Source organism: Aspergillus mulundensis (assembly GCF_003369625.1).
Source record: "Aspergillus mulundensis strain DSM 5745 chromosome Unknown scaffold_17, whole genome shotgun sequence".
NCBI classification, from domain to species: Eukaryota; Fungi; Ascomycota; class Eurotiomycetes; order Eurotiales; family Aspergillaceae; genus Aspergillus; species Aspergillus mulundensis.
Window position 1 is genome coordinate 185,090 of NW_020797905.1, and position 27,579 is coordinate 212,668.

General features: G+C 51.6%; 10 protein-coding genes across 10 annotated transcripts; 6 read left to right on the forward strand and 4 right to left on the reverse strand.

Moving 5' to 3' along the window:
• Nucleotides 1–4: 4 nt before the first annotated feature.
• On the forward strand, nucleotides 5–2,779 carry DSM5745_10847 (uncharacterized protein; the record flags this gene model as incomplete). The annotated part of the gene is made up of 4 exons (XM_026752863.1): nucleotides 5–1,230; nucleotides 1,460–1,963; nucleotides 2,029–2,446; nucleotides 2,504–2,779. The coding sequence occupies 4 exons, from the start codon at nucleotides 5–7 to the stop codon at nucleotides 2,777–2,779; spliced, it is 2,424 nt and encodes an 807-aa protein (XP_026598501.1).
• Nucleotides 2,780–2,987: 208 nt separating this feature from the next.
• DSM5745_10848 (uncharacterized protein) lies at nucleotides 2,988–4,103 on the reverse strand (the record flags this gene model as incomplete). Its single annotated transcript, XM_026752864.1, has 3 exons — nucleotides 2,988–3,491; nucleotides 3,549–4,032; nucleotides 4,084–4,103. The coding sequence occupies 3 exons, from the start codon at nucleotides 4,101–4,103 to the stop codon at nucleotides 2,988–2,990; spliced, it is 1,008 nt and encodes a 335-aa protein (XP_026598502.1).
• Nucleotides 4,104–4,392: 289 nt separating this feature from the next.
• Nucleotides 4,393–6,253, forward strand: DSM5745_10849 (putative protein kinase C substrate; the record flags this gene model as incomplete). The annotated part of the gene is made up of 3 exons (XM_026752865.1): nucleotides 4,393–4,498; nucleotides 4,610–5,554; nucleotides 5,601–6,253. The coding sequence occupies 3 exons, from the start codon at nucleotides 4,393–4,395 to the stop codon at nucleotides 6,251–6,253; spliced, it is 1,704 nt and encodes a 567-aa protein (XP_026598503.1).
• Nucleotides 6,254–10,636: 4,383 nt separating this feature from the next.
• Nucleotides 10,637–12,835, forward strand: DSM5745_10850 (putative topoisomerase family protein TRF4; the record flags this gene model as incomplete). The annotated part of the gene is made up of 2 exons (XM_026752866.1): nucleotides 10,637–11,388; nucleotides 11,437–12,835. 2 exons carry the CDS (start codon nucleotides 10,637–10,639, stop codon nucleotides 12,833–12,835), a joined length of 2,151 nt encoding a protein of 716 aa, XP_026598504.1.
• Nucleotides 12,836–14,184: 1,349 nt separating this feature from the next.
• Nucleotides 14,185–14,711, reverse strand: DSM5745_10851 (import motor complex subunit PAM16; the record flags this gene model as incomplete). Its single annotated transcript, XM_026752867.1, has 2 exons — nucleotides 14,185–14,592; nucleotides 14,709–14,711. 2 exons carry the CDS (start codon nucleotides 14,709–14,711, stop codon nucleotides 14,185–14,187), a joined length of 411 nt encoding a protein of 136 aa, XP_026598505.1.
• Nucleotides 14,712–15,411: 700 nt separating this feature from the next.
• On the forward strand, nucleotides 15,412–17,307 carry DSM5745_10852 (PEX28-32 family peroxisomal membrane protein; the record flags this gene model as incomplete). Its single annotated transcript, XM_026752868.1, has 1 exon — nucleotides 15,412–17,307. One exon carries the CDS (start codon nucleotides 15,412–15,414, stop codon nucleotides 17,305–17,307), a length of 1,896 nt encoding a protein of 631 aa, XP_026598506.1.
• Nucleotides 17,308–17,547: 240 nt separating this feature from the next.
• Nucleotides 17,548–19,357, reverse strand: DSM5745_10853 (fungal specific transcription factor domain-containing protein; the record flags this gene model as incomplete). Its single annotated transcript, XM_026752869.1, has 4 exons — nucleotides 17,548–18,070; nucleotides 18,143–18,349; nucleotides 18,405–19,170; nucleotides 19,246–19,357. The coding sequence occupies 4 exons, from the start codon at nucleotides 19,355–19,357 to the stop codon at nucleotides 17,548–17,550; spliced, it is 1,608 nt and encodes a 535-aa protein (XP_026598507.1).
• Nucleotides 19,358–20,190: 833 nt separating this feature from the next.
• On the forward strand, nucleotides 20,191–22,401 carry DSM5745_10854 (amine oxidase; the record flags this gene model as incomplete). The annotated part of the gene is made up of 4 exons (XM_026752870.1): nucleotides 20,191–20,514; nucleotides 20,562–21,141; nucleotides 21,206–22,114; nucleotides 22,208–22,401. The coding sequence occupies 4 exons, from the start codon at nucleotides 20,191–20,193 to the stop codon at nucleotides 22,399–22,401; spliced, it is 2,007 nt and encodes a 668-aa protein (XP_026598508.1).
• A 3,000-nt stretch (nucleotides 22,402–25,401) lies between these two features.
• DSM5745_10855 (uncharacterized protein) lies at nucleotides 25,402–25,935 on the forward strand (the record flags this gene model as incomplete). Its single annotated transcript, XM_026752871.1, has 1 exon — nucleotides 25,402–25,935. One exon carries the CDS (start codon nucleotides 25,402–25,404, stop codon nucleotides 25,933–25,935), a length of 534 nt encoding a protein of 177 aa, XP_026598509.1.
• Nucleotides 25,936–26,007: 72 nt separating this feature from the next.
• On the reverse strand, nucleotides 26,008–27,018 carry DSM5745_10856 (putative short-chain dehydrogenase/reductase family protein; the record flags this gene model as incomplete). The annotated part of the gene is made up of 1 exon (XM_026752872.1): nucleotides 26,008–27,018. One exon carries the CDS (start codon nucleotides 27,016–27,018, stop codon nucleotides 26,008–26,010), a length of 1,011 nt encoding a protein of 336 aa, XP_026598510.1.
• Nucleotides 27,019–27,579: the final 561 nt, after the last annotated feature.

Sequence of the window (27,579 nt, forward strand, 5' to 3'; positions counted from 1 at the left end):
AATCATGGCCTCCCCAATCCCGCGCAGCATTCGCCAGGTCCTCCAGAAATCGCCTTCAGATATTGTTATCCTCTCATCCCTCCGCACTCCTGTCACTCGAGCAAAGAAGGGCGGCTTCAAGGATGCTTACCCGGAAGAGCTCCTTGCCAATGTTCTGCGAGCGACGCTGGAAGCCAACCCGAACCTCGACCCCGCTTTGATCGAGGACGTTTGTATCGGTTCCGTTCTCCAAGAGCTTGGTGGCGCAAAAGCAGGCCGCATGGCTCAGATCCACGCCGGCTTCCCTCACACCGTACCGTTCCACACAATCAACCGACAATGTTCATCTGGTCTGGCTGCCATCTCGACCATTGGTAACAGTATTCGGGCGGGGGCTCTCAACGTCGGTGTCGGTGGAGGAATGGAATCTATGACTCGGAATTACGGTTCCCGCGCTATCCCTACCGTCCTGTGGCCCGAGCTTAAGGAATCGCCCTCGAAGGACTCGAGGGACTGCATCATGCCCATGGGTATCACCTCCGAGAACGTTGCATCTCGATACGGTATCAGCAGGGAAGATCAGGACGTGTTCGCCGCCAATTCGCACAAGAAGGCTGCGGCTGCGCAAGAGGCTGGATTGTTTGACTCGGAGATTGTTCCCGTTAAGACTCTATCCTACGACGCCCAGAACCCCGATACGCCGCCCACAGAGATTACCGTAACTAAGGATGACGGTGTTCGCGCCAACATCTCTGTTGAGAAGATGGCCTCTTTGAAGCCGGCCTTCTCTGCAACGGGTTCCAGTACTGCCGGAAACAGCTCCCAGGTCAGCGATGGTGCTGCCGCTGCTCTCTTGATGCGCCGATCTACCGCAACAGAGCTTGGCCTGACTTCGTCCATCAAGGCCCGCTGGGTTGGCACTGCCGTCGCCGGTTGTGCCCCTGATGAGATGGGTGTGGGCCCCGCAGTCGCCATCCCCAAGCTCCTCCAAATGCTCGACGTGAATGTTTCGGACGTTGGCATTTGGGAGCTCAACGAGGCTTTTGCCTCTCAGGCTCTCTACTGTGCTCGCAAATTGGGCATTGATGAGGCCAAGATTAACCCCAAGGGTGGTGCCATTGCCATCGGTCACCCTCTTGGTGCCACTGGAGCTAGACAGCTTGCGACCCTGCTGCCTGAGCTGGAGCGCACTGGCCAGGAAGTTGGTGTCATTAGCATGTGTATCGGAACTGGCATGGGTATGGCCGGCATGTTTGTTCGGGAGTAGATCAGCCACCTCTCTACAAAATGTTTTTAGCGTAGATACCTGTACATAGCAATTTCGAAAACTTAAGTCACCATTTTATCTCCTTATAAAAAATTGGCCAATTCTTGCAGGCCTCCAATGATCTGGTACTTTGGCTCAAAACGCCAAGACCATATACTCCGTCGTGGCCTTGTCACGTGCTCCGCTTTTCGGCAGTTCTAACAACTTTTCCAGCGTTGCAAGTAACAGGCAAGATCTCAACATCGCAACCATGCGTTCTTCTATGCGACTGTTGAACGTGGAGGTAGCCACTCACCTCCAAGGATCCCGAACTCGATATGTTTGCTCGACTTGCAGACAAGAAGCGCGCCCCCGGCCCTTCGTCGCTCGTCAATTTCTTCGCCATGCTTCCGACAACAACACCCCGATCACCGAACGCGTGCGCCGAAAGCTCTGGGGTACCGACAACCCGCCCGGTCTGAAAGATCCCTACGGCGGCGAAGGTGTTTTTGAGAAGAAGTTCGGGAAGGGCAGCCTGGCGCAGAAGCAGGGAGGTGCGCCGGGGAGTGACGAGGGCGCGGCCGAGAACCAAGCCGCTACCGCGGAGGGTGGAGATGTAGCTGAGGAAGCTATTGATGGCGAATATTTGCCTGCAACAACTTGGGAAGGTCTTGATCGTATTGGACACCTAGGGAGGTGGAATGATCTTCCTCCGAACCCCGAGGATGCGTTCACTTCGTATGTGCTTGCTTCTCCTAGTTGCCCCCGGATGGGCTCATCGGCATGAGAACTAATCTGTGCAGCTTTTCTTCCAACCGCCGTCTCACCAAGCCCGGCCACTTGGCCCTGGCTGCTCATCAAACCGCAGTTGAATTGTGCATAATGCGCACCCTCAACAAGCCCCTCGCCAGCATCTGCGAAGTCGTCGAACACGAGAAGCCCGTCTTCAAACTGATCTATAACTGCAAGATCCAGCCAAATTCGGCATGGGATTCGGCCCTGGAGTACCCGGATAAGGAGACGGAGGATGCGCTCGTCTTCATTTTCAAGCAAATTGGAGCTCAGGATGCCGAACAAACCGCCGAGGCTTCTGGGAACGCTGCGTCGGAAGAGTATGAGGATGCTCCGGCAGTCAAGAAACCCTTCTTCTTCGGGTACCAAGATGTCAAGGATAAGGGCTTCTCGACCCTGTCATTGTCCGATCCGGCGACGAAGTTCGCTGTAAGTCTATTCTGGTCGTCTCTACCTGTTGCGTCGTACTAATCCGCCGTTCGATAGTTCCTGAAGCGATTCTCCCAACTCTCCGGCCACTACTTCCCCGACCCTACCATCGAGTCGATTACCTCCGTTAAGCAGGTCCTAGGTCACATCCTGAAGGAGACGGCACCTAAGCCCAAGAAGCTTGCAGAATATCTCCTAGCCAATGACACCCTCCAGACCTTACCTAACGTCAAAATTTTCGCAAAGAGGCAGAAACCTTGGCACAAGGATGAGGAGCTGGGGCGGAAGAAGCTCATTGATCGTGAGCTCCGCAGGAGGGGTCTTGTTGAGTGATTTGATGTCACTAACAAAACCTTTGTTCAGTTCAGTTCTTGTAGCATGTTGTTTCATGATTGACTTTTGTACTATAGTAGCAATTTCTTTTCGATTATTGGAATGGTAATATGTACATTCGTTGGCATTACTAAAAAGAAAAGGAAATGTCGACCAAACCCATCAAATCCCAATTTCAGACCAACCCTAACGCCAACGCGTACCCGCATTATTTTCTCGCAGCAGGCAAAGAAAATCCCCTCGTCATGAAATCAGTATTCTTATGTTGTGTATCTTTTGAGTCCTTTGTGAAGAGACTGTTGATGTTATCACTTGCACCCATCAGCTTGCGCCGCTTCTTCTTCTCATTCTCCTCCTCCAGAACCCGCGCAGTCAGCATCGCTGTCGCTGCATTCTTGATTCCGTTCGGTGCAGACGGCGTCGGCGTGGACGTGTTGCTTCTACTTGCTGGTGCTGATGATGGATTCTTCGAAATTGTTGTCTTTGCTGATGATTCTCTGCTGGCAGCGTTGCTTTCGGCTGCTGTGCTTGGAATTGTAGTCGCATCGCCGTTGCCCTTGTTCTTGCGCTTTTTTGAGCCCGGAGCTTTCTTTAAAGAGTGAGTGAGACCTTGATCTGCTAGGCGCTTGGATCGATCGATGAGACGCTGCTTGTCGTCTTCTTTCGTAGGAAGGATGGGAATGACGTTTTCTTCTGTGTAGGGCTCATTGCACTGATGGCCGTTAGTTACATACACCCCCAAACCGATTAGACCGAGATGCAGACATACCTGTAAGCACTTATCCTGCTTCAACTGCCGGACCGCCTCCTCGGTAAATACATGCCCACAGGGCACGATATAAACCGCCTTGACGCTCGGCCCCAGCTGCTTCGCCGTAACCGGACAGATCCAGCCCTCACTCTTCCCCTCGCCGTTCCCATTTGCAGTGGCGTTGCCCTCGCGCTCAGTGTCGACCTCAAACTTCAGCTCCACCACATCTCGAAGCCCCTTGACTCGTCCCGCAAGGATCTCTTCGCAATCAGCCTTGGAGCTGATTCCCTCGATCTCTTCGCCAGATAGTAGAATTTTCAGAATCGCATCTTTGTTGTATAAATTCCCTGCGCAGTCGGAGACAATTGGGCGCTGAAGAGGCTTATGCGAGAGCGGGCAGGTCGTCCAGAAATGTGTTTGAAGTTCGCGCTGCGTTTCTTTCAGTTGCGCTGTGGTCGGCGTGCGGGCGGCTTCGCGGACAAGTTCGCGGCGGGTTGGAATACTGGTAATTCGTTAGGGCTGCGGGTGCCAGGAGAATCAAGAGTTGTCTTACCTGCCGCCGTCGTTACCCATACTTGTGTACACTGAATTTACCTGACTCGAGACTGTGTAGTTGTTTGAGACTATGGTTTCTTGGGGTCGATGGCTTGCCACTGCGGGATCGATGATGAGCGGATGACTAAGCCCATCGTTCCCCGATCCCCAGATTGGCGTCTCCAAGGTTTCAACAGCTGGCCAGAACTTTGGACCTGAAGTTAGGGCTGTCGAGCAACTCCGCGTTTCTCATTCCTTGTGGAGTGTATCGTACACCCGGCACTTGCTTAAATCTTTCTTAAAGGAAAGGAAGCTCGATGCAGCTACAATGATTGTCTTTCAGAAATCGCTCTTGCTGGTGAGCTTAGCAGCGTCCAGCACACTGGTGGCTGCTAAGGATGATTCCTCGCGACCCCGCGGAGTTGGGCCTGAATGTGAGTATCTGGTTGGTCTTGCATAGTTAGTTGCTGCGAGCAATCCAACGGACATGGAGAATCACTGGATCGGGTCATAGCGAGATGTATATACTAACGTCGTCGCCCTAGTCGCTCAGTTCTACAAAGACACCACGACCTTCTCTTGCATCTCCCACCCGGCTGTCCAGATACCCTTCTCCGCCGTAAACGATGATTTCTGCGACTGTCCGGATGGCAGTGATGAGCCTGGAACTGCGGCATGCGCGCATCTGTCCGGCAATACGCCGCTGAACGTCGCCCATTTACAGGGTCACAGCAGCGATGGGCTCAAGGCCGCCATTCCGGGCTTTCACTGTAAGAACAAGGGACACAAGCCGTCGTATATTCCCTTTCAGCGGGTAAACGACGGTATCTGTGACTACGAGCTCTGCTGCGATGGAAGCGACGAGTGGGCCCGTGTCGGAGGCACGAAATGCGACGACAAGTGCAAGGAGATCGGCAAGGAGTGGCGCAAGAATGAGGAGAAGAGGCAGAAGTCTATGACGGCGGCACTGAAGAAGAAGAGAGATCTACTTGTTGATGCGGGCAGGCAGCAGAAGGAAGTCGAGGACCACATTGCTGCGCTGAAGACCAACATTGAGATCAAGGAGATGAACCTGGCGGCTCTGGAGGCTGATCTTGAAGAAGTCAAGAGGAAGGAGGAGAGCAAGGTTGTGAAGGGGAAGAAGACGGGTAAGGTCAATGTGTTGGCTGGACTGGCGAAGGGCCGTGTGGATGAACTCCGAAGTGCATTAGTGGATGTGCGCAAAGAGAGGGACGAGATCCGGACCCGGGTACAGGAACTTGAGGAGATTTTGTCCAAGTTCAAGGTCGAGTATAATCCCAACTTCAACGACGAGGGAGTCAAGCGCGCTGTGCGTAGCTGGGAGGATTATGCTGCTCGGGGGCTTGCGGAGACTATTCTCAACAGTGCTCGCGATCGTGATTGGGATGCCATCTCTCAGCCTGACAATGAGGATTTCGGAATCAACTGGGAGCAATGGGAGAACGAGGGCGACGATGAACCAGATACCGGTATGTCCACCTCTTACAATCTTTAGGCCTTTACTAATGGCACTAGTCTACAAAATCGCAGCCTACTTGCCCCCATCTCTTGTTACATTTCTAGAAGACAAGATCACGTCCTTCACGAGCTTCCTTGAAAGCAGCGGCATCGTACCTCCCAAGGACAAAGCCTCGACATCCGAATCCAAAGCCGTGGCGCAAGCCCGAGACGCCGTCAAGGCAACAGAAAAGGACCTTGGCGACTTAAGAAAGAAGCTAGAAAAAGAACAGTCCGACCTCGAAACAGACTATGGCGTGGCCTCCGTCTTCCGCGCCCTCAAAGGCGTCTGCATCCAGAAGGACGCCGGCGAGTACACCTATGAGCACTGCTTCCTGGATCAGACTAAGCAGATCCCCAAGAAAGGTGGCTCATCCTCACGGATGGGCAAATTCGAGCGTATTGGGTCCGTTAGCGTCGACGAGCTCAACGAGACTGGTGAAATCATCCAGGTGCAGAAAACCTCGTTGGAGTACAAAAACGGCCAGGGATGCTGGAATGGACCGGCACGCTCGACGACTGTTGTCTTGGAGTGCGGTGAGGAAAATGAGATACTGAAGGTTGCTGAGGATGAGAAGTGCGTTTACTCGATGCTTGTCACGACGCCGGCTGTTTGTGCTGGTGGGGAGGAGCGGGGAAATGTGGCTCCTCGGGCTAAGGATGAGCTGTGAGACATAGATTTGTACAGTGTACATGGCAGTACTACTTACTGTTAAACTGAATTGCATGCAGCGTTGGTTCAATATTTTGCGAGATCTATTTCTGAGGAGCAAGCAACGCACCATCTATACAATGTATGGGCTATGTTCAGGGTCCAGCATTCAAGAAATTATTTAATGGATGAGTCACACAGCGTCCAGCAAAAGATCATTGTACGTATATCTCATATATCATTGACTATAAATCTCTCTCAAAAGCGTGACACAGATGTGCCGAAGAAGCAGAAAACCAAACATCCCTCACAAAACACCCTCAACCTCTGCCCAAACCGGACCGGCCCAGACCAGGAACCATGATGTCCTTCACCGACGGGCGTTAAGTATTGACCTCGAGGTATTGATTGACGGGAGGGATGCTCGCTCGGATCCAGAGGGGTGGAAGAATTTAGTGCTGAAGAGTGTTAGCATTATCCTGGAAGAAAGAATAGGCAGGTAGTTTGGTGCGGACATACCTTGCAAGAGCTGCAAGAGCAGGAGTTGCACTCGCCGGAGCAGCAGTTGCAGGTGCAGGGAGACATGTTGATGGGATTGTTGGTGTTGGTATAGAAACCGGAGGATGGAAGATGTTTGTTTGTCTGAATGAGAGCTTAACGGAGACTGTTTGGATGGATAGATAGAAAAGAGAACCTTGAGGGTAGGCGGAAAGCTCTCTTTATACCTCTTCCTTCTGGCTGTTATGCTTTAGTTTCCCCTCAATACGACCTAGTCTGGCGTGCAACAGCTGACACTGGCAGTAGTAGTAGCGCTCCCACGCTCACCGATGTAGTCCTGCAGGCGCTGCAGGCGCTGCACCTGCACGGTTGCAACTTACGCAGCTCATCCTTGGCTCTTTTACTGGCTAAACCTAGTTCGCACAGCACACTTGTGGAGCATAGTGGACACTGGACAGCTTGCTCCCATCCATGTGGTGTAGTGTGGGTGGTCCCTGTGTGTTGGCGGACAAGGCAGCCCCCAATGGTAACTGAATCCCCAGTTATCTTCCGATTTGTTTTCTTTGACGCCCTACTGCGATTTGCCGATCAGAGGTAAACCAGGTCATGCTGAAACCTATGATGTTTTGCTTTTGGTCATACTCAGCGGGCGAAGAGGGACCACTGCGGAAGTTGTACGCGGGGAGTGTGTATGGAGCGTAGTAAGATGTGGGGGTTGTACAGTACGCCCGAATTATGCGTGCAGATTTGATACGATGCTACGATGCTCGGGTCCATGCGATGCTGAACCAAGGAAAAGATGAGAGAAGATCTTCTTCAATTCAGATGGACGAAGTATGAAGACCTCGGGCTTCCTGGAGCAGAATCCCGGTACCTAGAGCAGTATACATGTCATGCCACGTCCATACTTCATGGCTCCATAGCTGCGAAAGTGAGGCTAGCAGTAAGAAGGCTTTCTGCAGCCCATTACTTACGAGATCCTAATGCTCGAGTATGAAGTAGTCGTAACTCGTAATTCCTGGTTGCCCGTTTGATCGAGGGTAAACTGGCGACTTAATATCGCCCTGTATGCATGCGTTAGTGCTGCACTAACGGCATCATCTTATCTCCAGTCTTCTATGAGTGTCATTGGCTAGTTTTCCTTCTAATGGCCAGGACCGGGCGCCGTCAGCTGTAGCTGATCTTGGGAGCTTGAGCTCAGGCACCCTGCTGCTGTCTCGTCTCTGCAACGTGTTTCTGAAGTGTGTTATCTGTGTACCATCATCCCACGAAACCTGTGATGCAACCAGAGTGGACTCTGGCATTTTTGTGGATAGTATCCTCGATAGAAGTTAGGCAGAGAGGCGAAAATGCCTCAGAAAGAAAGTTTCACGTCCAACATGTGCCCTGGTCATGGTGGGGTAAGATGGAGCTATGAAGTATTTCCTGCATTGGCGATAATGGCGCAGTGCCCACTGCTCTGCGTACTCCATAGAGTCAACCCGCGACAGCCGCAAGCGATGATCGGAGATGGAGATGAAGACCATCTGACTAACCTCAGACATAGTACAGAGCAGTATTGATCTTGGGTGAGGCGGGGTTGGCGTTCCGTTAGGTGCTGTTTGACAGGGAACCAGTCTCTACTCTGTAGGGTGTGTTCTACAAACTACTCCCACTGCGCTGAGTATACAACGCAGCTCATCGGTTCTAGCACTTGGAGTTTGGGGCCATAGAAGTCAGAGAAGTTGCTGGATTAATGAGCCGATAGCATTCTATCGTCTTTTGCGCTACGAACATCGAAGGCAATATCATCCACTCCCATCATTCATCACGTCTCTCATCACTTCCGCTCGCTCATCGTGAGTTCGAAGGATATTCGAGACTTAGTTCTTCTGTAGGCGACATCCATTAGCGACGTTGAGCAAGCAGCACGCAGACGGGGTAGTTACAGGGCAGTTGCACTGGCCGGCAGGGCACTGGCAAGAAGCACCGCAAGAGCAACCGTGAGCTGTACGAGAAGGTAGCATTAGCATAAGACTTGTCTCAAAGGTCCTTATCCTGGCATGATCGTATAATTCGTGCAAGATCCCGGGCAAATAGCCCGGGCACTGACAGTGCACTGACAGGGATGAGGATCTACCCCGCCATGACCCCGCCAGCGATGCAATGCAGGAAAACAGGCTGGCCGGCAGCAGCATAACAGCAAGCAGGCAACGTACACATTGTGAATATAGGTGGTGTTCAAGAAGAGGTTTCTTGGGTTTCTAGTGCTGTGATCGTGGTCTTTCGGAAGATTTGTGGAATCAAGAGGTGTTGGAGGAGGGAAGAGTGGCGGGGTCCAGCACCGGGTATTTATAGGCGCCCTGGCCCCTCCCCCAGCTGCGACATTTCCGCGCCGGATCGAAATGTGAGCAGATTTCTGCAAGTGGGCGGATCGCTGGCTTTTTTGAGGCCAACTGGAGTGGTCGGTTTACTGAGCAATTGTTCTTATGGCCATGTAGACGGCGTGAGGGCTTTGCGTCCCATGAGCCAGAGTGGTATGTTCGTTGCCGATGGGCTAGGCTGTGTCGCTAACGAAGCATGTAAGCCTAGGTATACAATCCAATACCCCGAGATTATCAGCGACTACGTATCTGCTAGTCCTCGTCCACGAAATGGAGCGCCTTGTATCTTGTCTATGCGCCAAAGTGGCACAGCAGGTGCTCCTCGAGTCTGCCAACAACGCACTGGATCTCTGCCACTGTACGGCATGTCGAACGGTCACTGGACAAATCTGTACTTCGTACTACCTTCTCCGAGAAGAGCCCCAGCTTGAAGGCCTCGAGAAGTACCAACAGTCCGACTCGCTCAGCCGCTACTTTTGTCGGACCTGCGGTTCGCATGTTTTTGTCCACGATATATATACGGGACGCTTTCATGTGTCATCAGGACTGGTAGATAGTCCACCACAGACCGAGATCATCCGACACTGGGGAGTTTATGATACACGAGACGGCGGTTTGTCATCCTTCCTGCCTGGCGACGCGGCTGAAGCAAGTGTGTCATGTTGGGTCTCCGGTCAGAATGCGGTTACAAGGACCGAAAGGCTAAGCGCACATCGCGATCAACTTCTGGCTGGATGTCACTGCGGCGGTATAGAGTTCTATATCACTCGCCCGGACTTAACCTCTGAGGAACCATGGTCTCCTTGGCCGGACCTCCTCGTCCCATACAATTCAGATGCCTCTGCAGAGAATGAGGATGATGTGAAGTGGTGGCTATGCGCCGGGAAAACTAAGTATCTGGCGGGAACATGTGCTTGTCGGTCATGTCGCCTGGCCAGTGGTTTCCCCATCCAGACCTGGGCATTCATACCAAGATCCAACATTTTGACTGCACAAAAATCAGAGCTAGCTTTCGGCGCCGGCACAATGAAGCGATATGAGAGTTCTCCTCAGGTCTACCGGGAGTTCTGTAACCGCTGTGGAGCGTCAATTTTTTGGCACTGCGAAAAGCGGCCGCTCCTAATCGATGTGAGCGTTGGCCTCCTTCATGCAGAGAGTGGCCTCAGGGCTGAAGAGTGGCTTCATTGGGCTACAGGGCGGACCAGTTTCGCTGAAATGGCAGTAGACAAGCCACTGATTCAGGGTTTAGAAAGTGGACTGAATAAAATAAAGGGCTTTTGATTTGATCATGCCCAGCATTCTGCGAAGAATACTAGTAAGCCAAAGCCACTGATACGCGTTGGCGTTTCCCACGCGACTCTTGACCGCCTTCGGTCAAAGGTAGCCAGAGTTCATTTTCTGCCGCAAGATGAATAGCAAAAAACTGGCGATGGCTCCGTGGACGCACTTTCTTCTAACAAACTGCCCGAAGCTTCCGTCAACACTTTCTCGTATGCTCGCCTCTCCCTAAACCAATTTTCATACTTCTATCATATCTAGTAATGCCCCCGCCGGCATACGAGTTTCGAGGCGGCGGTCCGCGGCCGCCTCATCATCCGAGGCATGAGTTTACTTTCCGGTACCAGCGTCCGGGGACCTCAGAACGGCCGCTTTTGCGGTCGCATCGGGAGAAGACCCCGGAACAGCTTGTCGCTCCTGACGCCGGAAATGCAGCGATGAGATTTGCCCGGATTGAGAATCTGAGTGACAGCGAAGAAGCGGACATGGACGTGTCTTCCGACGACGAGGCAGCGCATCCACGCAAAAAACGCGCGTTAGAGAGCAACACCGTCGAGTCGAAGCCTGTTCCAAAATGGTCCAATCCCGATCCATACACTGCGTTGCCGCCTCCCGACGAAAGTCAAACCAAGAAGATCGATGTCGTTAAGCTCATCAGGAAAGCTCGTCTCGCGGCCAGTGCTCAACCTGCGAAGACGGATGCTGTCGTATCAAACGAGGACTTCATTTCCCTGGCTGGCTTGGTTGACGAGAATGAAACGAACAACGCTCCAGAGAACGCTCCAAAGGGGCCCAGGCGCCATCTGGAAGGAAGTGATCCAGCACTTGGCAATCGGAAGCGAACACATGATGATGAGATAAAGGGACCAGCCAGAACAATGGGTGGAAAGCTTGTCAGTCGGTACTATAACGACGGCTCGATCATAGATGAATGGCGGTTGCGTCCTTCTGAAACGGGAACTCCTTGGATAAATTTTATGCCACGGACGCTAGATATGGTAACTGTGGGCGCAAGGTATATTCAATCCTCCAGGCGATGATACAAATAAAATAACACATACAGATTCCATGACGAGATCTTGAGTTTTTACCACTGGGCAAAGCCTGTGCAGTACGAACAAATTGTGCGGCAAGACCTAGTAAATAGGCTCCAGGCTGTCTTTCAGAGCCGCTATCACGGGGTGGAAATCCATGCATTTGGCTCCTTCGCCTCTGGTTTATATCTTCCCAACGCTGATATCGATCTCGTTCTCCTCTCCACCAGCTTTCAGCGATCCGGAGTCAGAGCATTTGGCGAGAGAAAAGGACAGATTTATGCATTTTCCGCCTTTCTCAAGAACCAGAACATTGCCGTTCCGGGCTCTGTGGAAACCATTGCGCACGCTCGTGTTCCTATCCTGAAATTTGTGGACAAGTTGACTGGGCTTAAAGTCGACTTATCATTTGATAATGACAGCGGGCTCATTGCGAACAAGACGTTCCAGCAATGGAAATCGGAATATCCTGCGATGCCCGTCATCGTGTCAGTCATTAAGCAGTTTCTCCTTCTCCGTGGCCTCAATGAGGTTGCTACTGGCGGGTTGGGTGGGTTTTCGATCACCTGTCTCGTCACTAGTCTCCTGCAGCACATGCCCCGCGGTAACCTCTATCCGAACTTGGGGGATGTCCTCATGGCTTTCTTCCAGTTTTATGGGAGAGACTTTGACTTTGAAACCCGTGGGATTCGGATGAACCCCCCTGGGTATTTCGACAAGGTTCGTAATCAATCCATTATTCCGCACCATGCATCCGCTGACTTGAAAATGCAGAGGGTGTATGGAGTCTACAAAGCCAACAATGGATCTCGTCTTTCGATTGAAGATCCCAATAACCCTGATAACGATATCTCTGGCGGCACCCGTGAGATTGCATTGATTTTCAAGTCCTTCTCGGAAGCACACCACTTGCTGAAGGACCGCTTGGTGTCTATGGCCCTATCTGGAAAGTCCAACGAGAGCGTCTTAGGTACAATAATTGCCGCGAACTTTGATGAGTACACAGAACTTCGATGGCAGCTCCGCGAAGTTTTTGATACTGATCCTAGATTCGCCCATCTCCGCAAGCCTCTTACTCCTCCCCCGCCTCCTTACAGTCCTCCCCTGCCTAGCGAACTGGCCCCGGTCCCGCCGCCGCCTCCATCCTCTAAACCTCATCCACTCCCGGCCAAGCCTTCAACGGCCGGTAAAAAGGCCAAGGACACCAAGGACGTCAAGGATACGAAAGAGAAGTTGACGAAACTACAGAAGAAAAAGCAGGCGTCAAAAGACCGCGCTGCTCGATTGAAGCGACTACGTCCTGACATACAAAAAGTACCACTCTCTATCACCAACGACGAAGCCCTCAAGCTCGGGGGGTATAAGACCCAGTCTGAAATGGACAAGGATCTGATTATGCGGGAGAAAGGGATTGTCGCGATCAGCTGATCCCAGCAATGCGCGCATGGCAAGCTGGTTATGGCCGTGGAGTTCTTGTGTGCTTGGCCTATCTGTGTCTATTGTCGACGACATTACAGAAAGAGACATGCACCATTTTTTCGAATGTTGGAGACGTGTTCGGAATCAAGACCAATCACTGAGAAGCCCAGGCGGTTCTGGATGTGTCTTTTCCATTTTCCTATATTGTGGGCCATGTATTTTACGTTAGCATCAGATACCCCTTTGTTACGGTGTTGGGATTTTGTCACGAGAGATTATGCGTTCAGGCCCTGGACTGAGTTTCCAGTTTGTCTAGTGACTCTGAGGACTTTGTTCTATCTACTTACTTCGCAGTATCCGTTCAAAAGGTTTGTTCTCAGCCATGGCCTTTTTGTGTGCTTGGCTGGTCGGTGTCTATCCGGGATGATATAACGTGTCCTGTCGTCGGGTTGCTTCGGACGCGTTCGATTGTCGAGATCACTGCAAATGCCAGGTTGCACTGCATGTGGTGAGGGAGATTTAGGAACTTAGCGTCAACTGCTTACCTCAAGATTCTATTCTCTTTGAGATACCAATTCTTCGCTGACGTACCCGCAGGGGTTTCGGTTCAGGCAACGCAGGTTAACCTCTACGATTGTGTTTTTTTCCCGTCGGGCATGGTCTAGGGCGACGATATGAGTGAGCTAGATGACAATCCAATTGGTACAGTCCCTGGAGACTCAACGTCTCTATGGTCTTTTCACTTTCTCATCAATGGGGCGCTATATGCGACTGCTTGGAGAGGAACGTGAGGATTACATTCGCTACAGGGATGGTACGGTGCTTGTACAGCTGATATTACACACTTTACTCAGAACAATTGGGCAGTTATGGTGGGCTTATCTATGCAGGTTCATGGCCGCAACCGTCTAACAGTAAATTATGCGTGCAATCAACCAGGTCGGATATATCTAGGTAGTCGAACGAGCAATCATCAGCGCCGTCGTTTATTTATAATACATGAACGAAATATGAGAGGGGAGAATACTATATGGGAGGAGAAAGAAGTATATCAACAGTCAACAACCGCCGCATCCCATCCTCCGCCTCTGAATCTTTTGGTTCGAAACGCCCCAATTGTAGCATGTTCGGCATCAAGTACCGTCGGATCGATGTCGAAACTCATATCGGCTGGAGGCGAGTAGTGGAGCCGAAGATATCACGAGACGAAGACGGAGTGGACAACGAAGTCTAGGTTTCCCAGCCAATGCTCAAATCACCAAAATGGAAGAAAAACGCCATGCTATGCCGCAAAACCTCGAGTCGAGAGGACAAACAAAACAAAACACCGAGGGTACAACTCCCATCGTATCCAGGGTTCACCGATCCTTGTAAACCTTCGGCTTCCACCCATCCTTCAATTCCTTCTCCTGCGCCGCGTGCCTCTCCGCCTGCCGAACCTCCATCTCTATCCGCTCGCGCGCGCGGAGAATCTTACTCTGCAGGTAAAAGCTGCCTCCCTTCTGCGGGTCGTTCATGTCAAAGAGCTTCTTGAACCGTTCCATCGTCTGCTCCAGGTTCGCTTCGCCGGCTTGCGGGGGCTTGACGTTCAGGATCTTGCATGCCTCGTCCAAAGTGAGGCCCGAGGAGGCCGCGGAACCGCCGACGGACTTGCCGGTCTTTTGTTGGTATTTTGAGGCTGCGGAGGCTTGCTTGTAGGCTTCGGCGAAGGCGCGGCCGAAAACGCGGGCGCCTGTTACGACGACCTGGGTTACGATGCGGTGGGCCTGGGAAGTTTAGTACGAGGTGTCCTCATGCGCGGGTAAGGCAATGCGGACGGGAAAAGGGAAAGAGACAAGGTGGCTTTCGGATTGTTGAGGGCGTTCTGGTGAGGTTGACATACCATCTTCTTAGAGCGAAAGACTAGACCCAAGTATAGGCAATGGAATGGTAGGGGAGTGAGGTCTGGTGGTCTGCAGTTGGATGGCGATGGACAGACGGAGCTGGAGGTTTGGCCGGAGGGAAAAATTCGGAGCGCGAGGCCGGCTTCGATCGATTTGCCAAGACCGAGACCGAAGTACGATCAAACAACATACATACTGTACAGATGCACGGGGTGGTTATATGTCTGGGTATTATTATGGCAACTTATACTCTGAATGCCAATATCTAACGCTCACTTGACATCTAGTTTGATCCTCATATGATCCTCGTCACGATGTCCTAGATCATGGTATAAGCTCAACTCGGCAGAATCCATCACAGATCACATGTCCAAAAGCTTCACCTGCACCGCGGGTCGTCCATCGCGATCTTCTTTTCCCCCGCAGTCCAGCTCTGCCTCCATCGTGTGCTCGTCCGGAGCTTTTCTTGCGAGTACTTCTCCTTTCCTTCTTCTCTCTCTCTTCCCCTTCTTCCCTTCACCGCCCGCGATGACCTTGCTGGTTGCATATGACGTCTCTGTTGGATGGCAGCACTCGGTATGTAGAAACGGATGGAATAATGTGCATCTTTCCTTTGCCTTACGCTCGGGCCACACTTGGACAGTTTTGCAATGTAGCGGTCGATACTAACGGCTGGCAGAAGATATCCCGTGGTTAGATTCCATGGCCCCGTCAACGCACCTCAACGGCCATGCTGACTCTCAGCCGCCGACGGTCGCCGCTTTCTCGCCCACCACCATCTCCGGCTCATCATTGACATCAAGGCAACGCTCTAGCATCATTGTGCATCGCAAGTCTCCGCTCCTTGTGGCCACTCCGCCACCGGTCACTCGAGCGCTAGCCTATTCGTACCCATTCATTTTACCGCTGAATACGCTCGTCGGCTTGTTGACATGGACGACGGGCGACTCGTACTACAGCTTCCTCCTCGTTGCCACGTTCTGGGCGGTCGTTCTTTATGGCGATGCAATTATTCTTTGGGCCGGGCCGCTTCTGGTGGTTGTCGGGCTGATTCTCGGGATGTATTGGAGACGCTACTCTCCTTTGTCGACTAGGGCTTTCTCAACGGGGAAGCATAACCAGTCGGCGGCGTCAGATGGCTCTGCACATCGGCATGATAGTCTAGACGAAATTGTCGAGGCGATGAGGACGTTCACTACTCGATGCAATATCCTCCTTGAACCACTTGTGGAACTCACGGACTTCTTGTCGACTCAGAGGACAGCTACCTCTGCGACTACGCGGCCCGCGCTCACTACTTTATTTGTCAGGATCCTTTTTGTTACACCAATATGGATTGCCTTAACACTGCCTCCGCTTTACCTCATCACTACCCGCCGTGTCGTTATGATCCTAGGCACGATTATGCTTACTTACCATTCGCGAACAGCGAGAGTCTGCCGCGTCATTCTCTGGAGGTCTCTTACAATCCGCCGAATATGCGCCATGATCACAGGTCTGTCGTTTGATTTGGACGGAGTCAAAACTCACATCCAAAGTCACGGACACGCCGCAAACGTTGCCACTAGGCGCCGCGGAGACTCGTCGGGCGTTCGTTTTACTTTTATTCTCTATGAAAATCAACGTCGCTGGCTAGGTATTGGCTGGACGTACTCCTTGTTTCCGTCTGAGCGCGCTGCATGGACGGATGAGCATTTGAACCCAGTTCCTTCAAAGAGCGAATTTGACCTCCCCGAGGTGCAAAGCGGGAACGCAAAGTGGCGATGGGTTGAGGGCAGTGAATGGCATATTGACGGAGCTGATGATGATGAATCTGACTCCAAGGCTTCTGATGGCGGCGGTTGGATCTACTATGATAATAAGGTGGGTTCTAAACTATCCTTCGTATGTTTCAGACTTCTGACTGCGCAGTGGAATGACGGGCGTCGCGGTCTAGACGGATGGGACCGCTATACTCGCCGCAGAAAGTGGTACCGGGACGCTGAGCTCGTGGAAATCACACCAGACGGCAAGCCCCTAGAAGCACCGTCCGCCTTGACCCAGGCCCTGGCGCAAGAAATCGAGAAGAGCAAGACCGGCAGCAGCAACTCCGACGTCGATGCCTCCACAGTCGATGCTGATTCCGTGAGTCTCGCCCCGTCCACAGCCTCCAGCAAGGCCCGGCGACGGCGTTGGTTTGGAGGATCCTCCAACTCGAAAAGTGTAAGCGACAGCAAAAACAGCAGCACCGCCTCTGTTCCACTATCAGCCCAGCCAAACTCCGCCGCAGACCATGGAAACGCGAAAATAACCTCTTCTTCTGCCACTAGTACTAGCTTCAGCAACAGCAACAACACCTCGTTGAGGAATGCTTCGAGACCCGTGAGCATCTCCAAATCACAAAGAATGTCTGGTCTCTCTGGGAGCAATTCGGGCTATGGCACTGGGAGTCCCCATGGGAGTAGCACGGTTGCTAGCGACAGCCTCAGTATCCGGGACAAGGAGCTTTCAGATGCGCAGGATCGGTTAGACAGGTGGGGGTCTCGGGCTACGGGAGGGACGGAGAGGGCGGAGAGGGAGCTAGGGCTGGGGGATGAAGTGAATATGGGATTGAGCTGAGCCGAGTGAGTCACCTAAGAGGAAGTTTGATACCCTAGGTTGAGAATGTATTCCTAAGAAATTATTGTTTTATTCTTTTTTTTTTTGGATTTTGTCCTGCCGGGAATGGCGTGGCATTGATATTCTAATTCTTGGTCCTTGGATGTAGAGTAATGTCGTATTATGTACAGGGTACCGAAGCTGGGACGTCTAATAGTCATCATCCATACCTCGCAATCCAAACGCAGAGGTAACTAGGTATCACGCAAGGATCAAATCCCAACCCAACCCGTCAAGCACGTCAGCCCAGTGCGTCTTCCCGTCTCCATCGACCCCATTTTCACCCAAAACCCCCCAAACTAGCCCCAGCACCTCCTTCGCCCTCTTCACATTCCCGATTCCAAAGTTCTTCTCGACAACGCTCAACATATCCAAGACAAACTCCCTATCTTCCTTGCTGTTCGTCTCGCAACCAGCAATAAAGAGCGGGAATGTCAGCGCCGAGAACTCGCAGTTTTTGTCGATAGGTTGGATTTTCAGACGCGTGAGGAGAGATGTTATGGCGCTGGTTTTGGATACCGAGATGGGGTGTTTCGATTCGCGAATAGGATTCGGTGAGGATGTGAACGTGGTCATTTGTTCTAGGACTGAGTGGAGATAGATGTATGCGGCGTCACGGAAGGACTCTGCTACCAGGCGCAGGCGGGAGAGAGTGGCTTGAGTTATGCCTTTGGGGACGATATAGGTTGTTTTGGTCGAAGTCCATGTGTGGAGGAGTTTGTCTCTGTGGGTAACAGCGTTAGCTGCCTTTCTCTTTTACTCGGGTTCTCCCTCGTTCTTGGACACGGTCGCGTACATCATCTTGACTTCAAGCCCTAAGGCTACCGGGTCTGAAGCTAAATTAGGCAGATCCGCTATCCGCGCACACGTCTTGATAATTTCCTCCGTGTACCCGATGTAGATATCTAGTTTGCGGGGCTTGGCAATATCAAATACTGGGATGGGTGGTTTGAGTAAGGTTTTTCGGTCGGTGAGCTTTGCTAGGCTGTTTGCGTAGACGAAACTGGGATTATGTCAGTGATGGGGACGTTTTGCAGGAAAGAGGTGGAAGACCGTACAGTCCCCGTATGAACTCGGCAGTTTCCGGAGCAAGCTGAGTGAGCCCTCCGCGGGAGACGACCAGCGTCTGCAAAGCATCTAGATGCACGGCCCATTGCTTCACGCTACCCCGGACAATCTCATACTTGCATAGAAGAGAAACAGCAAGGATGGCGTCATCTGGAACAGAGCTTCCCTGGAAAACCGCAAGTGTTGTTCTTAGGCCACGCATTGTGTCGATGTAGTAATTAGCCCCTTCATTCTCGGCAGACCAGCTGTAGTGAGCACGATTGGAGAAATGGATTGCAGATAGGGCACATAAGGCGTTCATAAGCAGGGGGGATGAGAGTGCCCTTGGGATTATCAATGAACGGAGAGGATTTTCGTCGGTTTCAAGATTGGCTAAAAGCTTTGAGCCCCGTTCCATGTGGTATTGGAGGTAGTGTGTGTCGAGATTAGAGAGGTGGCTGATTAGTTTGGAGGGTGTTGTCGAAGTCACCTGAACTACCTCTGCTGTTTGATTGGTGCCAAGGGGAACCAGGTCCCGACTGCAGTTTTCTGCTTCAGAGGCGTCATCTTGCTCTGTGGGCGGCGGCGAGACCGCAGATATATGGTCTGCTGCCGAGAAGGTCTGCTCAAGTGTCCCTGACGATGCAATTGAACCGAGTGATGGAGCAGGCGATGAACTGAGTCCACGGTATTTGACCGGTCCAGTATTCTTGAAGGCCTGGTGCGCTGGCCCAAGAGGAGCTGCCCACAGGGAGCTATATCCTTCACAGGTCAAGCCTAACCTGGTGCAGTTATAGCAGCTACTCTAGGTCAGTTGGTGGTTGCTGAGCGAGCGCTGGCTAGGGTTTGTACCTAGGTTTACCCTCGTCGCAGCGCTTCCTTCGCCTTTTGCATGTAAGACACCCGGATCGAGTCCAGTTTCCCCCTTGCCTTCTGCATCTTCTTTTGGTGGGTGGAGGACCATCATTCTCTTGAGAGGTGACCGCACCACAGCGGCCCATTCTCTGCGGGGAGATATAGTTCGGAGATGACCCGAAATGTCAACAAGGGACTATGACGGAAACTGAGGAATTGGGTCTCAGATGATGCATTCCATAGATAACAGATTTCTGATGAAATAGCAGGCAGATTGACGAGATCATTGTGGTAAGACTGCCTGCAGGCTGAAACTGGCACAAGGGAATATCTGACGCTAAGCCTTTTGCGGAAAGAGTTGCGCCCAGCCCGCCAGCTCGCCAAGACTGGGGATGCCTTCTCTTCTTCCTCTCATGCTCGAGGGCGACATCTACATCGTTGGCACGACGTGAAAGACATTAAAGTATTGAACTACGACTGGGAAAGGTGAGTAACCTTCTTCCGTTGCGTACCGGCGGTGTACTCCAGCAGGCCAGTCGACTGACCTGCAGTAGATACACAGTATCTCCGAGGCGCCATACACCGCAGTAGACCAGTACCACCAGCGTCAGTCAGCCCGCTATCATGCAGTGTTACCCCAAGGCTCGACAAGATGGCTTTTGATAAGCGGCTCAAACTTGACTATGTGAATGCTCGATTGTCGTCTACTTAGACGCGACCCCACAATGGCGCTAGCCGTGACCTTCCCTAATAGGCAGGTCCATCCTGATCTATCGCGATCCCATCTTTATCGTCCATGGCCGATGGCAAATATGGCACTACTTAAACCGCCATATCTCCTCTTGATGTACTTGAATTTCAGTCTCATCCTAGCTCATCATTGATACCCTCGACCTCTCTCAGGGCCCGTTTCCTATCTCCTCTCTCTTTCCACACATCACAATGTCTTCAGCACAAGGGCAATCAGTCCCCCACCCATTCGACCCGCTTACACCCCAAGAGATCCGTCTGGGCTTTCGCATCTTGCGGTCAGCGTTTCCAGAAGCTCAGCTTCGGATCAACCGAATCGACCTCCAGGAGCCTATCAAAAGAGAAGTTATTCCCTATATCGAGGCAGAGCGGCTCGGGAAGCCTCTACCCCAGAAGCCAACCCGTTTACTCTACGCATACTTTCACCGTCTCGACACAGGGGCATGCTGCAAAGCTTTGCTCAACGCTGACAATGCATCCGTTGTCTACGCAAAAGAGTTACCGGCTGGAGTTCAGGTACTTTTTATCCTCCTTATATTGCGATTTATTGCTGACAATGTTAGATCCCCATGGATGTAGACGAGATCACAGACATTGAGAAGCTTTGCATGGAGCACCCAGCCGTCCTGGCCGAGATCGAGAAGTTGAAGCTTCCCAAGGGAGTCACGGTTTGCAATGATCCTTGGATGTACGGCACCGACAATGTCAATGAGACCCGTCGTCTCTTCCAGTGCTTCATGTACATCATGTCCGTGGATCATCCCGAAAACAACCACTACTCCGTCCCATGCAAGTTCTCTCCCGTTTTCGACGGCCAAACCCGTGAGCTGGTCCGCATGGACTACCTGCCGGGAGGCTCCGATACCCAAACAGTTGAGACGCGACCCTGGAAGCCAGTAAAGACCATACAATATGCACATGACCTCTTGGATGAGCCTCTCCGCACCGACCTCAAGCCTTACATTGTCCAACAACCGGAAGGTGCCTCGTTCTCGGTAGATGGAAACAAGGTCCACTGGCAGAAGTGGCGTTTCCGAGTCGGATTCAATAACCGCGATGGCTTGGTCCTCTACAATCTCACCTACGACAACCGCAACGTTCTCTACCGGCTTTCTGTGTCTGAGATGACCGTGCCTTATGGAGGTGGGTCCTGGCCCTGTCCAGTCGATTGGAATACTCTTGAATTCTGACTGATGTGAAACAACAGACCCTCGAGCACCGTACCATAGGAAGCAAGCTTTTGATGTTGGAGATGTAGGGTTCGGCCTGAACGCGAACCAGCTCTCCCTAGGATGTGACTGCCTAGGCCACATCAAGTATTTTGACGGCTACCGAGCCGATTCCAAAGGCCAACCTGTTCTTCTGAAGAACATCATCTGCATGCATGAGCAGGACAATGGACTTCAACACAAGCACACTAATTATAGATCGGGAGCAGCGACCGTGGTCCGTAACCGGCAGCTTGTTCTCCAGATGATTTGTACTGTGGCCAACTATGAGTACATCTTTGCCTACATTCTTGATCAAGCAGCAAATATTGAACTCGAAATCCGCGCAACGGGCATCTTGTCAACAGTGCCCTTTGACAACACTAATGGAGAGACTGTGAAATGGGGCACCAATGTTGGCCCAGGCGTTATGGCGCCTTTCCACCAACACATGTTCTCCTTGCGCATTGATCCTGCTATTGATGGCTTCAAGAATACTGTCTACTATCAAGACAGTGTCCCCCTCCCAGAAGACAAAAACAATCCATACTTGGTTGGATACACTACGGAAGAGACCACTATCGACAAATCAAACACTGCCAACACTGACATCAACCGGCATCGGGTCTTTAAGATCCGTAACGACAACGTTATCAACCCTATTACTTATAAGCCTGTGGCATACAAACTTCAAGCCGCTCCCAGCCAGATGCTTATCATGCCGAAGCATGCCATTGGCTATCAGCGCGCGGAATTCGCCTCCAAGCCTATCTGGGTGACCAAATACCAAGACGACGAGCTATACGCCGCCGGTGAGTTTACCAATCAAAGCAAACGCGCTAATGGCGTGGAGACCTGGGTGAAGAGACAAGACAATACGGAGAACGAAGATGTTGTTTTGTGGCACAGTAAGTCCATTCACTCCTGTACCTATTTTCCGTCCAGCTCTACCACCCAACAAGCAGATGCGGCTTTCAGCCAGAAACTAATATTTATCTTAGCATTTGGTCTCACTCATAACCCTCGTATTGAGGACTTCCCCGTCATGCCCATGGAGCGTATCAGCGTCATGCTCAAGCCGGACGGTTTCTTCACCAAGAACCCAGCGTTGGATGTCCCTCAATCAGCGCAAAGTTTCAACAGGTCCACCCTCCATCCGGAGTCATGTTGTGAGTCCGTCAAGAGCAAGATATAGGTGTTGCTTGCGACTTGGGTTTTTACGATACAATGATACCTGTTTTACTCCACCTTCTCTCAGTTACTCCATGTGTAAACGAGCCCTGGACCATATCTGCATCTCCTGTTGCTTTCACGGTCATCTCTTCGTCTCAACGAACTGACGGACACGCCGGACACGGAATAAAGCGTCTAATTCGGCTGTGTATAGTTGGTTCTATATTTGTACTAAGTACATACGACCACAGGGTGTGGAGAACAGGGCTTCCCGTCCGCTCAGCCGTACTTAAGCCACACGCCGGCTGGTTAGTAGTATGGTGGGTGACCACATGCGAATCCCAGCTGTTGTATGTTTTCGGATTTTTTTTGATTGTGACATGGACTATGCGGTCATTCTGCTCAAGGCCTGGCTGGGTGTAGATTGTTTTACCCACAACCACAATGAACTTCATTTTCTAACCGATACAGTGCAGGCTAGCTCGAGTGCGTTTTGGCTCGGATTATTTGTTATTTTCATTTGGTGCATGGCCGCTTGACGATGTAGATACACATCCGCCGGTGAGGGTGCAGTCTGTCAATCAGGCATGAACCATCAAAAAACAATCATCGGTGCATTCCTTTGGAGCTTCTCTTGTTGGTTGAGGGATCATGGCACTTATTGTTTGGTTCGTTCTGGCGGCAGGGCTGCACAGTCCATACCCTGTCCTGGTATCTGCATGTAGACCATGTCCATAGCAATAAAACAAATTGTTATCTTTGGGATATGCCTTATTTCTTTAGCATAAATACTTACCTACCATGGACCATGACCATATTCGTACCGACGCGATGACTATGAAAACAGGTGTATCTTCTTTAAATGCAGGCTGAAGGGGGTGGTCGTATGCATCTAGGCTAACCCCATCAGAACATTGAGTAGCTGAAGCTGAAATGGGAGGATCATGAAAAGTGACATAGTAATCGCTCGTGTTGTGCATGGCTTGCTGGGAAGCTGCTTCGGCCCCCTGCAGAGCGAAATATGTATATTAGGCGGCCGTCCCCATGAGACCTCACGAAAGCAGTTGTAGGTTGATTATTAACGAAAAGAAGGTACTTTTAACAAGCAATGGTTCCGTGGCTCAGCTGGTTAGCGCGTGGTGCTAATACCTGAAGTTAGGTAAACGCCAAGGTCGAGGGTTCGATCCCCTCCGGGACCATTTATTTTTTTTCTCAATGTACTCCTTGCTTGATTGACTTCTGGAACCCGAACGCAAGTAGTTTTGTCATGTATTTATCTGGTGCATATTATTAGGCTAATTATTAATCCTCGCGCGCAACTGCATGCCTCCACGTTGACCTATCGCTCCCGAGTCAAAGGCTATATATAGTAAAAAGACGTCTGTCTGTCTCTAAGGAGCATGAAGGTGCCGATTGAGTCGCCGATGAGCCCAAGAGATCTCTCTCCTCTGAATTTCATCAGGTATTCCGTACCCCGAGCCTGTGAAGGACTCGACTGCACTGTCTTCTCACACTTTTTGGCGTCCATAAAATGTTCAACATAACCTTTCAGGTCTTCTCTGCATATATCAATAGCACAACATGCGCCGCCTTACGGGTTTTGTGGATATCGCGTACATGAGGTGGTATATTCCAGGTGACAACAGCACCTATTTATGGGCGTCTTGTCTTTTTCAATGATGTGCCAGTATGGCGATGTGCCACAGCACTGTGTTTGCTCTACCAGTATGCGTTGCTCTACCAGTATGCGGAATATCAGGAATTCCATCCAGCTCTTCGCCGCCGCTTTGTACGCCCAATGAGTAGGCCGTATGAGACTCTGGTATGGCTAGGTGTTACTTCTTCCTTCTGATTATCATCACGGATCTTCGATCTAGGTCTAAAGCCTGCTGCAGCCCGTGTTTAATTTGCTTAGATTTGGTCTGCCTTTATAGTGTCAAAGATTGACAGCCGCTTTCAACAAATTGGTTCCATGGCTCAGCTGGTTAGCGCGTGGTGCTAATATCTGGCCTTAAGGGCCTGGTAAACGCCAAGGTCGAGGGTTCGATCCCCTCTGGGACCATTCTTTTTTGCTTTTTGAGCGCTTGCTCTGCTTTTGAACCGTCAGGCTTTTTTTTATTCAACCCTTCTGGTGTTGCAGGGGTTGTATGGGATTGCCTAAACGCCAGCTACATGGCGGTCTGGCCCGAGATGCATTGCTCTTTTCTTGCATGTTGGGCAGAGAAAGTATACGTTCGGTGATGAGAAATAAATTCCATGCGTATTTTGTACTTTGAGACATCCACGGATGGCATTCCCGACGTTAATATATATACACTCAAGTTGAACGTCATGGCTCCCAGCAAGCTCGACATATGCCGGAATATCACCCATACTGCAATAGCCACCAGATGGCCCAGAGCCCTGTGACCTAAACACTAAGCCCCCCATGAAACAGGCAGCCGACCTGAATCGCCATTGGAAAACGCATCGATTGGCATGTCTTACATAGATCCTTTTAAAATAGTGAGTTCTAACAGAGCGGTGAAGTCATCAAGCCTTTGACAAACTACAGACAAGCACTATACACAAAGTGTTACATAGCCAGAAGCCAAAATCATCAAACCTCCTTCCTGAAGTAAACCGTCCAGTACCCATCACATCTCCTCCCCAACTCTAGCTCTACCCGCCTTTTCCCACATGGCTCGGCCTTCAAGCCGACTGGCTATGCGAGGAGTCTCTCAGCACTGAGCAGCGACCTGCTGCCGGACTAGGTTCTCGGCACGTGCCGACGTAACCCTAATTGTACCAGAGTTCCAGATAAGGTTGAGGCTGATGTCAACCTTATCCATTTCCAAGGTTCCCCATGGCCATTTTCATGCCTAGACCCGTAGTCGTCATGCATGCATATGTAACCTCTCATAATCTTGCCACATCTCCTACTTAAACCTGGCCTATGGCGGTATGATAATCCGTATTTACCCTGATATATAGTTCCATAAAAAAACAAACCAGCAACAGACTGAGCAAGTCATCCACCACAATGTCTGGTAACCAAGCCCCATCCGACTTCTACTCCTTCACGCACGTCGACACTGTCCACCCCAAGTTCACCAGGCGCTTCGAGCCTATCTCCAACCCCGACCACACCGCAACCTACGCTCACGCCCCCGAAGCAGGAGACAACGACCCAGACATCTATACCTACGAAGGCTACTCCTACGCCAATCAACCCTCTATCCGTGCACCAGGCAACACAGATTTAGACCTCGACGCCGACGCAGACCCCTACGTCTACGGCGATGAAGACGGCGACGCTGATCTACGCGTGAAGACTACATCTTTTGATAATGGCGAGGGGAGCACGGTGTATGACCCCGAGAGTGGCGCGTATGATCAGATTCTCGATTACACCACCGGCCCAGGCGGATATCGGCATCATCGCGAGCGAATGACGGAGGATGGCGTGTTCCAGGCGCGGGATGTTGTGAAGCGGGGCGACGGTAGTAGACATGTTCATCGCGAGTACGACAATCCGGGTACAGGGACAAGGACTGTTCGTGACTATGAGAGATGACTATAGCCCATTCACCTCTCCATCTTAACTAGACTGGGAGAACAAAAAATTAAAAGTCCATGCTGTGTCTATTCATGATCTAAACTCCTTCATGATTCCAGGTTTGACCTCTTCCGCTATGTTCGTGAATTCCTCCCACAGCTGCTTCTGAATCCTTCTTCCCTCCTCATTGTAGACCCTCTCCGACAGCGCCTCGTCCGCAATAAGGCCATTGACCATGTACTTCCCGTGCGTCTCAACTCCAGCACTTGCAGATATGACCGTCGTGCGCGCGCCGACCTCTTCGCGCCGCGCGAATATTGCTTTGAAGATGTTGAAGCCGAATTCCTCGATACCCTTGTTCTCGCGCGAGAGTTCCGAGTGGCAGAATCCTGTGTCGAGCATGTTGATTATCACGGGTACCTCGCCGTTATCGTTGCGGGTTTGCTCGACGAGCTCCGTGGTGAAATATACATTGAGCAACTTGGTAATGGGATACCGTTCGTCCATCCTCGCTGCAGCTTTGTCACTTAGGGCGACGAATATACCCCGAGGATCCTTGGACTGCGGGAACTCCGGCCAGGCGTGAACCTGGCTCGTTAGGACCGTGATGTGCGGCGGTGCTGCGCGATCCGGATAGTCAAGTCCCGTCTTTCGCAGTTGAGGAAGAAGAAGAAGCGCGAGGATGAAGTGGTTTATCGTGTTCACGGTAACGGACCGCTCATACCCTCCCTCCGCAAGCCGGAATATCTTCGTCGCAACAGCGGCATTCAGGACGAGGGTGTCTATCCTCTCAAGCCCCTTTGCGCGCTCCGCAAACTCCAGCACTGATCGCGCACTCGCGAGATCCAAATGCCATACTTCGCATGTTCCGGGAGCACAGCCTGTGGTTCGCTCGATGTCCTTCGCGGCGACTTCCCCGGCGGCAATGTTGCGCACGGCGAGAATGACTTTGCTTCCACCGAGGCGGGCAATGTGCCGAGCTGTTTCGAGACCCAGGCCTGTATTTGAGCCGGTGATTATGGCTGTTTGGCCGTCGAATGAGGCTGTTGGGATTGTCGGGGTGACGAGGAGCTGGTTGTAGCAGAATGTTGGGAAGCCCATTTTCTTTGCTTGGTTCTGATCGGGTTGTTTTCGCAGTTCAGGGAATGAGGACAGGGGATAACTTTATGTTAGGTGCAAGGGGTCAGGTTAGGCTGCGTCGCTTGCGTTGCATCAGCCGGCCCCAGCGTGTTCCTTAGTTCCTGATCCTGGTGCGAGGCTGAGGTAGTGGAGACTGTCCAATCGTGCTCCAGGCTTCAGCTACCCAGGCTGCCCTTGGGGTCTATCTTGGTTGTCCAGACTTCTCTGGTGCGATCGATTCAGTGGGCTCGCCTCGACGGCGCCGTCCTTGGGATCTCGAACTATATATTTTCGCCTCGACCATGATCCGCGCAATGGTCCTCTCAACACAAACCCAAACGCCATTCGAGAGAAAGGACGCCCTGCCAGCGTCAAAACTAATACTCTCTTGTCTGGATATAAGAATAAGCCCTTCACCCGCAGGGTCTGTTGCCCCTCTATCCGGCAACACTGCTCTCGGCCGCCCTCTTAACGCAGCGGCCAACAACCCCGGCCCCGAAACCCTAACTCACACCTTCATATGCAATCACCGTGTTCTATTCT